Source organism: Hetaerina americana, unplaced genomic scaffold (genome assembly GCF_022747635.1).
Source record: "Hetaerina americana unplaced genomic scaffold, ioHetAmer1.1.p SCAF_3, whole genome shotgun sequence".
NCBI lineage: Eukaryota > Metazoa > Arthropoda > Insecta > Odonata > Calopterygidae > Hetaerina > Hetaerina americana.
Window position 1 is genome coordinate 3,962,475 of NW_027286874.1, and position 12,188 is coordinate 3,974,662.

General features: G+C 42.5%; 1 protein-coding gene across 1 annotated transcript in view; it reads left to right on the forward strand.

Moving 5' to 3' along the window:
• Nucleotides 1–1,262: 1,262 nt before the first annotated feature.
• LOC139690523 (uncharacterized) overlaps nt 1,263–12,188 on the forward strand; it is a 65,566-nt gene continuing 54,640 nt past the window's right edge. Inside the window, exon 1 of the mRNA XM_071587985.1 lies at nt 1,263–1,518. Coding sequence (XP_071444086.1) covers nt 1,411–1,518 — 108 coding nt within the window. The 5' untranslated portion in view covers nt 1,263–1,410. The remainder of the gene's footprint in view (nt 1,519–12,188) is intronic.

A 12,188-nucleotide genomic window follows, 5' to 3' on the forward strand; every position in this document is an offset into this window, starting at 1 on the left:
GATGTTTCCTACAACTGATGAAGATTTTATTTTGCATTGTTTCGAAACAATACAGCGCAGCGTAGTATACACAAGTTTGTGATTACTTATTCTGAATCGAAATGAAAAGCAATTAAATGAGAAAAGTGCAATTTTTTCTGCGACAATGAAAATTAATGAGATACCTAAATCAGGGTTAGAATTTTTCTTGCACTTAAAACTCTATTCTTAGTCTCTGTGCATTGTTTGAGAGCAATACATCTTATCGAGGGATTAAATAACTCTTTAGATAGACGTTGCCTTTAATGAGTCGGTCTAGGTGACAACTTGTTGGCCAAAGAAAATTCGTGACCATATTATGATAATTGTGCAAAAGAATGATAATTAGGAACATAACTGCACTTAATCCTAAAACCAACTCTTAATTTTACCGAGAATTATTTTCATCATAATCATTTTACTTCGCATTCGGTTTCATTTATTCTCTAGAAATGCCTTTTGATTCGAAGATAGTCAAGAAAAATAATTAGGGATGAATCCTTACTGTTCTATTACGGTTGCTATACCTTCTTCTTTTAAGATTACACCATACTTACCCTCGGTAAGCTTACTAAGGGAAGCAATATCAAACGTTTTTCCCGTTAAAAAAACTCATGTCACTAGACAAATTTATGTACATATGCCTATATTGTGCTATCCAAGAAACGTGAAGAATCTTAAGGAATCCAAGATTGGAAAAGTCAATATTCTACGCCAATATTTGTTTACTCTTTTCCCCTTATTCCCTTGGAAGGTTGTGAGGAGTGGTTCCCAAGTATGTACTCAAAACGACGTCCAAGGTTCTTAGAAGAGGACAACGAAATACCTAACTGGAAAGATCCTGCAGCTGTAAGCCGCCAGTTTTTTTTGCGGGGGCCCTGGTAATACATCCCCGCTGGGGTCGCAAAGGCCGTTAAAAATTTTGAACGCCGCCCACAACCTTTCTGTGGAGGGGCACGCGATACCCCCCGTTTATAGTCCTGCTGCGTGTTATGGGTGAAAGTGAAGAGGTGGCGGTAGTGGTGCGACGCCAGCGCCACGCCGACTCCTCCGCCTGCGCGAACGAAAGGGAGGGGGAGGTGCGGCGTTGCCAAACGGGGCGCAGGAATGTGTGTCCAGTGGGCGTAGCGCGGCTCTTGAGCAACGTCCTCATCCCACCACCCGATCGCTCCTTCTCCAGTCCCACCAACTGGAATCCCCGCTCGTCGCCGCCGTGAAACTCGACTTTCAGTCTAGAAGCGAGAGCCGACGGGAACCCGGCCCGCCGAGAGAAGAGAGTTTTGCTCTGACCGCCTGCCAGTGTCGATTCCACTTATTGTGTTCCATTTGTGCGCGTGTTTGTGTGGTAGTGTGTTTGTGAGTGTGTTGATTTGTAACTCGGACTGGGGGAAGATGTGGGCGACGGGCGTTGGAATCTCCGTCGTCGGCGGGAGGAGGCGGTGCTGGTCGACGGCCCTGCTGGCTCCGGCCCTGATTTGCTGTACCCTGTGGGCGTCACTGGTGAGTGGGTGAACTCTCTTTTTCTCGAGGCTACCTCAAGGAGGAAGGACGACGTTGGTTTCTTCCCAAGGACCCTAGGTTGCTATTTTTAAAGAGGCTGTAATATTTTCTTCGCTAACTATCACGCCTTCTACCGATATATCGCATCTGGCCATCACTGCAATGGTGACATCGTCAGCCTCTTGCCTATGTCAAGAGCACCAGGCAAGGGGGAATCGTTCCGGGGACGAAATTGATGTCGACAAGGTGGAATGTCGTCCCCGTTTGGTCCAAGGGCGACCACCGCAGGCTTTTAAATTCGCGGAGGTCTCCGTTCAACGAATACAGATAGTTGGGATAGTTAGCATTCAGGCCGTGTAGGAACTGAGTTTCTCGGAGAACTGGCAGGCAGCGGCGGGGTCCTTGAAGGTGCCGTTCCAACCTCGCAGGTTCCCTCCTACGGGCCATATGCTCCCTCTGTTGCTCCACTCTTTGCTCTCCGTCCTTCGTGATCGGCGACAAGGGTCGTGTGCTCGGATAAGAGGGGGGTGTCGCCGGAGGTCTTTCTCAGGCGCGCCCGGCGAGGGAGCAGGCGGCCCTCCCCCCAGTAGGCCGGGAGAGGAGCAGCCTTGCGGGCGCGTAGGATAGGCGGGTGGGTGTGGGTTAAGGGAGTGCGTGTGGAAAGTGAGGAGGAGGTCACTCCTCTCACCACTTTCGCCTCCTTTCTTCCCGAGCTCCCGTTTCTATTAGCAAGCGAGCTCTCATCACCTTTTTTTCCCGTGAACTCGCATTAGGTATGCCTTTCGTGGTCATCCTTTTCTCAAATGGATGATACTCCCTTTCACAATAGCGGATTTAAAATCCAGGGAGTCCTCTTCGTTCGTTCAGATCTCTCACTTGCAAGGTTTGCGATTTGTGAAATGTTTGAGACGTAAAAAGAGTTTTTAAATTTTCAAAATGGAGTTGCCGGGATTGAAAGAAAATACTTTCGCGTCACGCCGTATTTGTGAAGAGTCCCGGGGTTTCATCGTGGGTGAGGATGAGTAGAGCATCTCTTACAGTCTCTCATAAAAAACATATGACAGGTGAAAAGGGATGTTGGCTCTCACACGGTCTGACAGTTTTCCTTTCGAGTGCTGATGTGCTGTTTATGCTTGTGATGTTTTCCCCCGTCCGGCCAGATTTTCCTTTATGTAGTACGTGCTCCCAGCATACGCATTCGTTATCTACCACCCTATTAAAAAGTCGCGCTTGCCCAATGCAAGTTTGATGGTGAATTGACATTCGAGGGACGACAGTCGATCTGTGCCAGCCGCCAAGAGCCTCCCGTGGCATCTTTTATTCACATATGGCCGTCCCCTTGGACGTGGAGCCCCGTGTAATTTGCAGAGCCCGTGCGTGCGTCACCTTCTCTCTCGTCATTTGTGGGTGGGCGTTCGCACATACGTACGTATGCACGCCTACCGCTCGCGTGTGGGCGCAGGCAGCCAAGTGCTCTCTGAGCGGAGGGAGGAGACGGTATCCGCAGCCGCCGCTTTGTATAGGACCCGGGAGAGGAAAATATCATCGCTTCGGGGCGACGTAGCGGTCTTCGAGGACTCTCACTCACCCCTCCGCCCCCGCCCCGTTCATCCTTCTCCCTCCCTCCCCCCCCTTCGCGTGCGCCGAGTGGGTGCGGCGAATTTCATAAAGCGATCTTTGCTATCTGGGAGTGGGGAGAGATGAAAGCTGAGGGTGAGGGAAGACTGCTTTGGAGGGTGGGACGTGCGGGCTCACATAACCAAACGATAAAACGTCCGCAGGCGCGTTCTTCGTCGTCGGAGGTTGAATCATTTTTCCTGCTAAAAATTCCTCGCACGCCATTCCACAGAACTTGATACTTGAGGGCCCTTTTAAAAAATTACGGAAATTGCCATGCTTTCCGTGCAAAGAAAAGTCTCCTTACGTAGTTCTTCGGAAAATGTTTTAATCCAGTCACCGAAATTCATCAGAATGTTGGCAAGTCATGAGAATTTTACTGCGATCCTCGAAGCAATCTTTATTCACTGACTCTCTTTCCTCTCTAAAGCAAGGTTGATCACTGCGTAATATTTCTTAAAAATGAGAATTCAAATAACGAGAAGGTTTTGTGATATGTAGCTTGTATATGTTAAGTTCATGAATATATGCATGAAATACGCATTTAATATCTGGATAATAGGTATAGCTATTTTATAGGTGTATATATTTGGTTACTAGGTAAACTGCCATTTAAGACAAAGTTCAATATTTTATTTTGATTTTTTCGCTATTTTGGAACCGTTACTGTATTGGCCCCTTTCGGACGTCTTTAGGTTTTTATTTAAGGGTATGAGCTGTTTTACAGATCTTCCATAGTAATTTGTTTTTACTTAAGGTACGATTTCAAAGCTTCAATGGGAATAAAATATAACTAAGTTCACGGTGGGACGGCTGTGAACATTTCCTTGCCCTCTTAACGCCTCACCATGTGGTGCGCGATCTCCTTTAGTCTCCACGCTTGGTGCACGGAGTGAAGAAATTGAAGTATTGTCGCCTTGTTTGCCCAAGCATTCAGAAGTCACTGCTGATCCGTATTTCTTTTATGCCGCCCTTCGAATCGTCACTATACTAGACGGGTTTGCAGAGACAAATCGCAGATTCAAGCCAAACATTTTGGCAATTTTAAAAATTTTAACCCGGAAGGAGATGAGGAACGGGAGAAAATAACGTTTGGAAGAGAGAGCGTCTGAGGGAAGTGTTGGAAACAAATACGGGAAAGATCTTATCTGTCATGTAATACGGATTCTGTGAAGAACCCCAAAGAGTGGACATCCGTAGGGTTTGGGGACAAAGAGCGAAGGTAACCGGAAGACGGCACTTGGGGAGTAAGGAAAAAGTGGAGGGTTGATTGTTTATCTTCTGAACTGCAACATTGTCAAAAGGAAGTCTCGCATATTCCTCCTTTCCCTCCCCCCTGCTTTTACTTTCTCCATACTTTGTTTTGGGGAAAGTATTGTGACCACGAATGAAAATTAACTTTGCGATTTCAATGGAAATGAAAGGTTTTAGGCCCGTTGATATTCTTTTGATTAGTTCCAATGGCTTTTGGTTCGCGTGTATGTGCCTTGTATTGTTTTGACTCACAACTCCAAGTATATTAATCTGAGCAGAGTGAAATTTTATTTGAAGTAATTATGGCTTTGAGAAGAGAACTGACAGAATTTGGATGAAATCCATTCGCCGAAAATGGTGCGTCAATTTGGGTTTTTAACTATCTGGTTGGCTTTTCGTTGTTAAAACTTGGAAACGACACTGAATTTTAAATAAGAATCGTGTTTTCGAACACAACTGTTACCCGTTTTTTGGGTAAACTTTTTTTAATGAAATATTTTTATTCCTTCATAAATTTATTTCCTCATCCATTAATTTCTATGAATGACTGCTTTGTGTAAAGTCTGAGCTCAATTTTCAGTCAAATTTTTGGAAGTAATTAATGCCAATATATTTCAATATTTCTTAAAACGCTTGTATAACTCCATCTATTGGGCAAATCAAGAAAACTGGCTGCGTGAAGAATTTATCTTGGCTTTTATGTACCTAGTAAATGAAGGATTTTTGTTTGTTAGTGAAATAAAGAAGGCGAATACTTCAAATTCTCTATTACCGCACAAAAAATACCATTATGTGTAGCAAGTTGGAACAGATCATCAGTAACTGAAATTGAAAGGAAGGATGTTCTGTTATGATGAGGGAATGCAAGGACGTGACGTAATTATGAACAGAGTAAATTGGGTGGCGGGTAAAAGGAATGTAATTAGGTCAGGAGGATTAGATGTTAATTATTTTGGGTACAAATTCTATTTGGCACATGTGGGAAAAAATTCGGAAGATTATTTACAACTCTCTATGTTACGGTATAATAGAATGTTCACATTAATTTAGCGCTTAATATTAATTTTTACTTTGATGGATTTTATAGGCGAAAAATGATTTTCTATCCAAATTATATATTTTTCCCAATTAATCGTAATAATCTCCTCTCTCCCGAATATTTCTGCTAATCAAGCGACAACATTGAGATTAATCATTTGATATCACCTTAACTTGGCGTTGAACTTAAGGAAACGTTCAGCAATCAAATGGTATGACGCACTGTGTTTTCCTGATTTTCTTTGCAGATGCCAATCGCCGCGCGTATCCTCTCCTTGAATTAATTCGGCATCTGAACAACTTCCGGGTGCTTGCGTTTGTTTGCGCGGAGTCTGTTGTTCATATAAAAAATTCTCCATGCTGCCAGTGTTTTTCTTGCTCGAGGAAACGAATTACCATTTATACAATACGGCCGTGGTCGGGATTTCGTCTCGTCATCTCCACTACCGCGGAATTGGCAGCGCATACGTCATTCGAGATGATGGGATTCGGGTTCGATCCTCGGAAGTGATCGCAACGGCCGAGCAGCAGGGTATCGGTCCTCACTTGGATTAGTACTTGCGTGTATTGCGGGAGACTTCAACGCTCGTCTGGACTTTTTTCAGGAAAATATTTGAAACGATTGTCAAAGACGGGATACACATCCATGGCCATCCAGAGGAGATAAGAGCATAATTATTAGTCTAGGGTTTTGATTAAATTTTGGCATTTGTGAAGAATTATGCAAATTCACGGTAACATAATACGGCAAGTATCAAGACATTCAGGAATTGTAGGAACATGCGGCAGATGACCTCCTATACATCTGTTATATTAAAAGTCATGCCGCTTCTTGGAATCTTAGTTTTGCCCATTTTGTTTTTTTAGATGGAATAATTGATTCTTCATTCATGAGGCTTAATTTAATGGCACTTTTCCGCCTCAGTAGAACTTCGTTAATAGTAGTGGCTCTGAGAATCTGTGCTCCGTAGGGGTTTTTTTATATCATTCAATGTTTTTGGCAATGTAATTACGGCATGTGATAGCTACACTGAAGTAGAAATGCTGTGCAGTAAAATTGGGGAATCAGCCACTCCTGCACATCTAGTTAGAAAATGTATTAATCTATGTCGAGTTAAATAAATCTCATTTTGAATATTTTCTCATATTTCTTCAAGTGAAGCTGGAAATCCCATATACATGAAACAATAAGCGCTCATGCTCATTGCTTGCTCGTCGAATCTCCATCGGCGTTCTGCTATTCCTAGAAAATTTTTTTCTGCACTGCAGTACTCTTTAAACTAATTTGTCAACTCCGTTCTTATCGTATTTTCTTTAAATTTGCATTGAAATCCATACCCAATATCGGTATATGGATGACAACTGTTATTAAGAGTGCGTGATCATTAGGTACGTAGTTTACGAATAAGACGGAGGAAAAGAATGGCGTGAGCTTCGGAGGAATGAGTGTAGATACCATTTGGTGGAATCATTTATATGTGAATTGATTTCGATTTATTCATGCAGAATGCATTCTGTCGCCTCCTTTTTGAGAGGATGATAAGGCAAGATAGATATGCGTTATTTTATACTCAAATGTCACATTTGAACGTTATAAAAATAAATATAATCGACGTATTATTGACCACAATGCATACTCTGCATTCTCCCAAGTTTTCGTAATTTACCGATTCGTGGCATGTGTGCAGCCGGCAATACTCAGTGGAATGTTTGAAATCGCCGGGTGTGTTGTTGCCCAGTTAGCGACTTGTCAAAATCGAGAAAGTGAAAGTCGAAGCGTGAGCGAAACCCGCGCGTATTTAATTCGTGAGTCATGTGGTCACGCCTTCGAGTGCTATTGCAGTCTCACGAAAGAGCAAAGCCGCTAACCGGTTGGACCCTGCTGGCGCGACTGAACTTCGTGAGGCGACTTCCGTCCAACGCTTCCCACCGAATAGGCAAGTCCAGCTCGCGGCGAGCAATTGAATGGCGATGCCGCGGGTGACCCCCTGCGCAGCCGGGCGAAGTCGCCAATAGTCGTTAAGTTCCGCCCATCCGCTGCCAGGAATTCAGCTACCCATCCGTTCATTTGCCATTAGGCCCCCTAAGGCCTCACGAGCGATGATGGGTGCGCATTATGCCCCTTTCCTCCGGTGCCCCAAGTATTCACGTGCGCAGAGAATAATGATTTTTAATACCTAAGTTCTGTGAGCTGTACTGATAGCTAATGGCATTGCTCATTTATATCCTATCGTAGTCAGTGTTGCGTGTCATAAGACTAGGAGCCAATATCAGGGATCCCATGGAAGGTAAATTCATGTTGGATGAGCACGCCAAGGAAGACCTTGGTCATAATCCTCGTCGTGGGTAAATGATCATAATGATAGTCGTAGGAGCGATTGTGAAAATCGTAACAAGTATGAAAATGGACGTCGTAAAACATAATGGGTCTCGTTAAAACTAATGGGTGTCATCACTTACTCATCTCAATAGTTGGGGGTCCAGCGCCCATTGTCGTTTGAATGAGTGTCTTAAGGCGAAGGGGATATGTGCGTGATGCCACCTCAGAGCGCGGTTTTGAAGAAAAAATAATTTCCCGACCCTGAATTTGGTTTCACAATTCCAGTTGCAGTACATATTATTTTGTCTTTCAATTCGAAAAAGAGGCCAATTAAGAAACCTGCATCGACAATGGACAACCAATTGTTATCTGAGAAGCTGCGAAAATAATTGGGAAAAATCATTTCTTCTAAGATAAAGAATTCATTTCAATGGAAAAATGCAGGGTTTGGATGCTTATAACCACCGAAATCGATCGATCGAAATACGCATCGACTGCATGGCTCCAACTATGACGTAACAGCCATTCTCAAGTTTAAGTTACTCAAGCTGACAGAGTACGTGGGCGGAGGAAAAGGCAAAGAATTCACACTGTGGTTTGAGTAAGGGCGTTGGCTCCAAAATCGTGTCCCTTAGTTCACGGGCCGACCCGTAGGTGCTCATTCTCCGTTGGTATTTGTCAGTTCACGATATATGCAAGCTGTGCTCCGACGACAAACGAGCGTGTGTGCTAGTAGCATTTATCTCTGATAATCTCTGGGCGGACGTTGGCGCATGACAGTCCCTGCGCCTACCAACCCGTTAAAGGGCCTCATGTTTTCACACACAAAGATTGTATAGAGTTGACGCGAGCAAGGCGAGGCTCGGGAGTCAAGGGACAAGCCCTCTATTGTCGGTGTGGCTCTCGGAAGGATGTTGAAGGCTGTTGGCCGGGTCTTTGTTTGAAGGGCAAAAGAACAAATGATGTGACGTGTCACGGTAGCCAAGGAAGTTCCGCCCGCTAATAATCGACCTTAAGTAGTTGCGTAGTCTCTCTCGTGGTATCACAGCCTTCTCTTTGTGCCTCGCTGCTATATTATTTTTCTTTTTCAATTTCAATAATTTTTTTCCCGCATCCCATTATTTTTAGTCATATTTTTCTCGCCAGTGTCAATTTTGTCCGGTTTCCAAAGAAATAACAGGAATGATGATACATTCATAAAATTAATTTTTAATAGTTTATAATGAGAATAATACGAATTCCCCTCGTGACTATTTTTATATAAATTCATGTTTGTCCCACCTGGCATTTTTGTAATCTTCAAGGAGTAGTTTTTCCGGGAAGGAGGAATTTCTCTTGCTAATTTGTTCAAAATTGACGATTGGTCCCAATCGAGTGTCAGTTTTTCCGCCTTAAGTAGTTATAGTATTTGCGCTTGGTTTTGTTTGAAAGGGTTGTGATAGATCTTTCAGCTCACATCGCTTACATAAAATGACCTAATCATGGTGCATGATTGGTAAATCTCTGCGTGATATATGATTGATAAATATAAAAAGCTTTTAATTACCAAGTAGTTGCAAATTTCCACTGGTTGACAAATTTATTTCCTCCTAGGTTTTGATGCACTACATCTTTGTGCGTGGAATGACTACATAAGTGATTTTATATGTACTTTTATTCGGTAGCAAAGGGAGTAGGGGTAGTGGAGGGAAGTGCCATTAATTGCTAATATGTTTCAATTCCACCAAATCACTCCAGATACTCTATAACTCATGAAAACTCTTTCTAAAAAACACTTCGTATTTCACTCAAGTTCCAAGTGAATACCGCTTGAACAAATATTTACTGGCAGCATTCTTCAAAATAATATCGCCTTGTTCCCTTGCCATCTCCTCAAGTTAGCTGCAAATTTTGGGAAAATGTCATTTTGAATAATTTATTATTACATGCGAAGTAATTCTTCGATCATTGTTTTCCTCTGATGCAATCATTGTTTTTTTAATTTTTTGAGTTAATATACCACTGTCGGGCTACTTACCACTCGAAGCCCTCATTACTCTCATTTCAATGTATAGAGTGCCGGGAGAGAGGCTCTTTGTGTGAGAAGTACCTCGAGATTGAATTGAAATGAAACGCTTACTTTTCCATGTCTTGGTTGCTTCGAGAATTAAATGACTAATTAATTTCAACGAGGAAACAATCTAGACCATCCTCCTTATTTCCCCCGTAATATTCGACGAATTACGTCTACAGTACATCTTAGAATTCTCAATTGGGCATCTGTGTAAGGATTCTTTAGTTAGTTATTTCATGTGTCGGAATAATTGCCGACTGTGATCACGAAAAACCTGACTTCACTCCAAAAGACGTGACGATGTACCGATGAACTCAAGATTTTTTTAATCATTTAGTAGTTGTAGTGAAGGTGTATTGTGATGAAAAGTTCATTCCAGACTTGTGCTTTGGCGCTATTTTATAGAAGTTTCGGTTGGAATATATTCAGCCAAGCACTTGAACGGCACTTAACTTTTTACGTTACGTCTTTGTAGGTAATATATCTAGGGAACTTGGGACACGCTAATGGAAGAATTAATTCGTGGATGAGGTGACCGCGGCATCATACAGGTAGCTTTCCAAATCGTAAAAGGGGCAGTCTTCGAGAGAAGTTTTTAGGATTCGTCCCACATGTACCTGACGTATCTCATTGCAAATTACGCTGTTCTTGTACATTCATATTACGGAGGTGAATAGACCTTGGGATGGGACCGATCGTGACAGGAATCCCTTTAGCCGCGCAAAGTCCTGTGTATTGAAACCATCTGGGTCCCTCAAAACTGAATTTGCAACTTGTCCATCACCACTACCTCATCGATGCACGTCGCCGAGTGAAGGTTTTGTCGCATTCGAGACGGAAATTTGTAATCGTTCGGTTAATACCATTTAACTATCTTTCAGGTAGAATAAACGAGAGAAAATGCAGAAAGCTTGCGAATAATGTTTGGTAAAAATCGAAGAATATATTCGCAAGAGTGCAAAGTATGAAGTTTGTTAATACAAGATGTTAGGATTACACGAGTTTGACATCGTTAAGTGCTTTCGTCGAGTGTTGTTTTGCGGAGACATCAACGACCGATATTTTTCCGGGCGGCCTGCCACTCCGGCGACTTGCTGCATTCTGCTTCGCGGGCGAATGGTGTGATGACCTGAGCTAGTCGGTCTTTTGCGTCGATGATTTAATATAACTGCTTTCGATGATTCAGGTGTACGCTTAAGGGGTCAAATCGTCTCCCTCCACTATCTCTCACTCCCCCGTCCCCATCCTTAGTGCTTGCGAATTCACCGGCTGCTCCGCGCGAACTACTAATGAATGGTAAGTCGTCGTCGTCGTCGAGTCTGACCGGCACAGCAGAAGGGTGTCCCAAAAGCTTCGCTGTGAATTTCTTAATACCTTAACGGTAAGGTACCCATTTTTGAAACCTCGAAGAATCTTTTCGATTGATGATCCTCGGTGGCGTGCTATTTAAACCGTTTTCACTGACAAATTCCAAGAAAATGGAGATTCCAAGGAGATGTCGCGACAGTAACTTTAAATGGATTCATTCGCTAAGTGTACATTACATTTGAAGAATTTCAGTGTAAAAATCATTCGCCTTGACTATGGCGAATGATTTTTATGCTCTGAAATTGTTGCAATGTAAGTTTTCATTGAATAAAAGTGGTGAACTGTCATGTCTTTGGTATCAATTTCCACGCCGTATCAGAGCTTTGTGAGTTTTGATCGCATGGTGCGAATCTTAAGTCTGGATTGTAATTCAAGAAAGGAGCCAAGTAAGAAGATTTGAAGTCTTATTCAGCGGACTAATTGCAATCGAAAATGTCAAATTGACAACTGTAGGCGCCAGACAGCCTGATTTCGCCATTGATTAGCCACTATATTGCCCACGATGGTAATATGTTGTGGATTCTCTCTTTACTAATAATAAACTTCCCCGTTTTGTAAAACACCATGCGGATTTTTAATATGTTCGTACGATCTTGGGAGAACCACAGGGAATCCCAAACCATTTGGAATTTTGACTTATGTTTTTTCATAATCGTCTAGAAAATTAATAAAAATAATACATTTAATTATACTCATTATACAGTTTTAATGGCGTACTGAAATCCATTTTTTATACGTATGTTCCAGATAATATCAATATCATTGAACATAAGAAAAGTTAACCTTCGAAATATATATATATATTAGTTTGAAAGATGAGCAGATAAAAAAGGTCGCTGAGCAGTAGAGGATATGCATATCCTCTACTGCATAAAACGTTGAGTGGAATCATTATTATTGTCCATAAAAAATGTCATGCCGATATAAAATGGTAATAGGCTTTCGAAGATGGTAGCTGACATTATTGGCGTGGGAAATGGGAAGAGAAGTTGCTCACTGCAATAATGGTAATACGAAGTT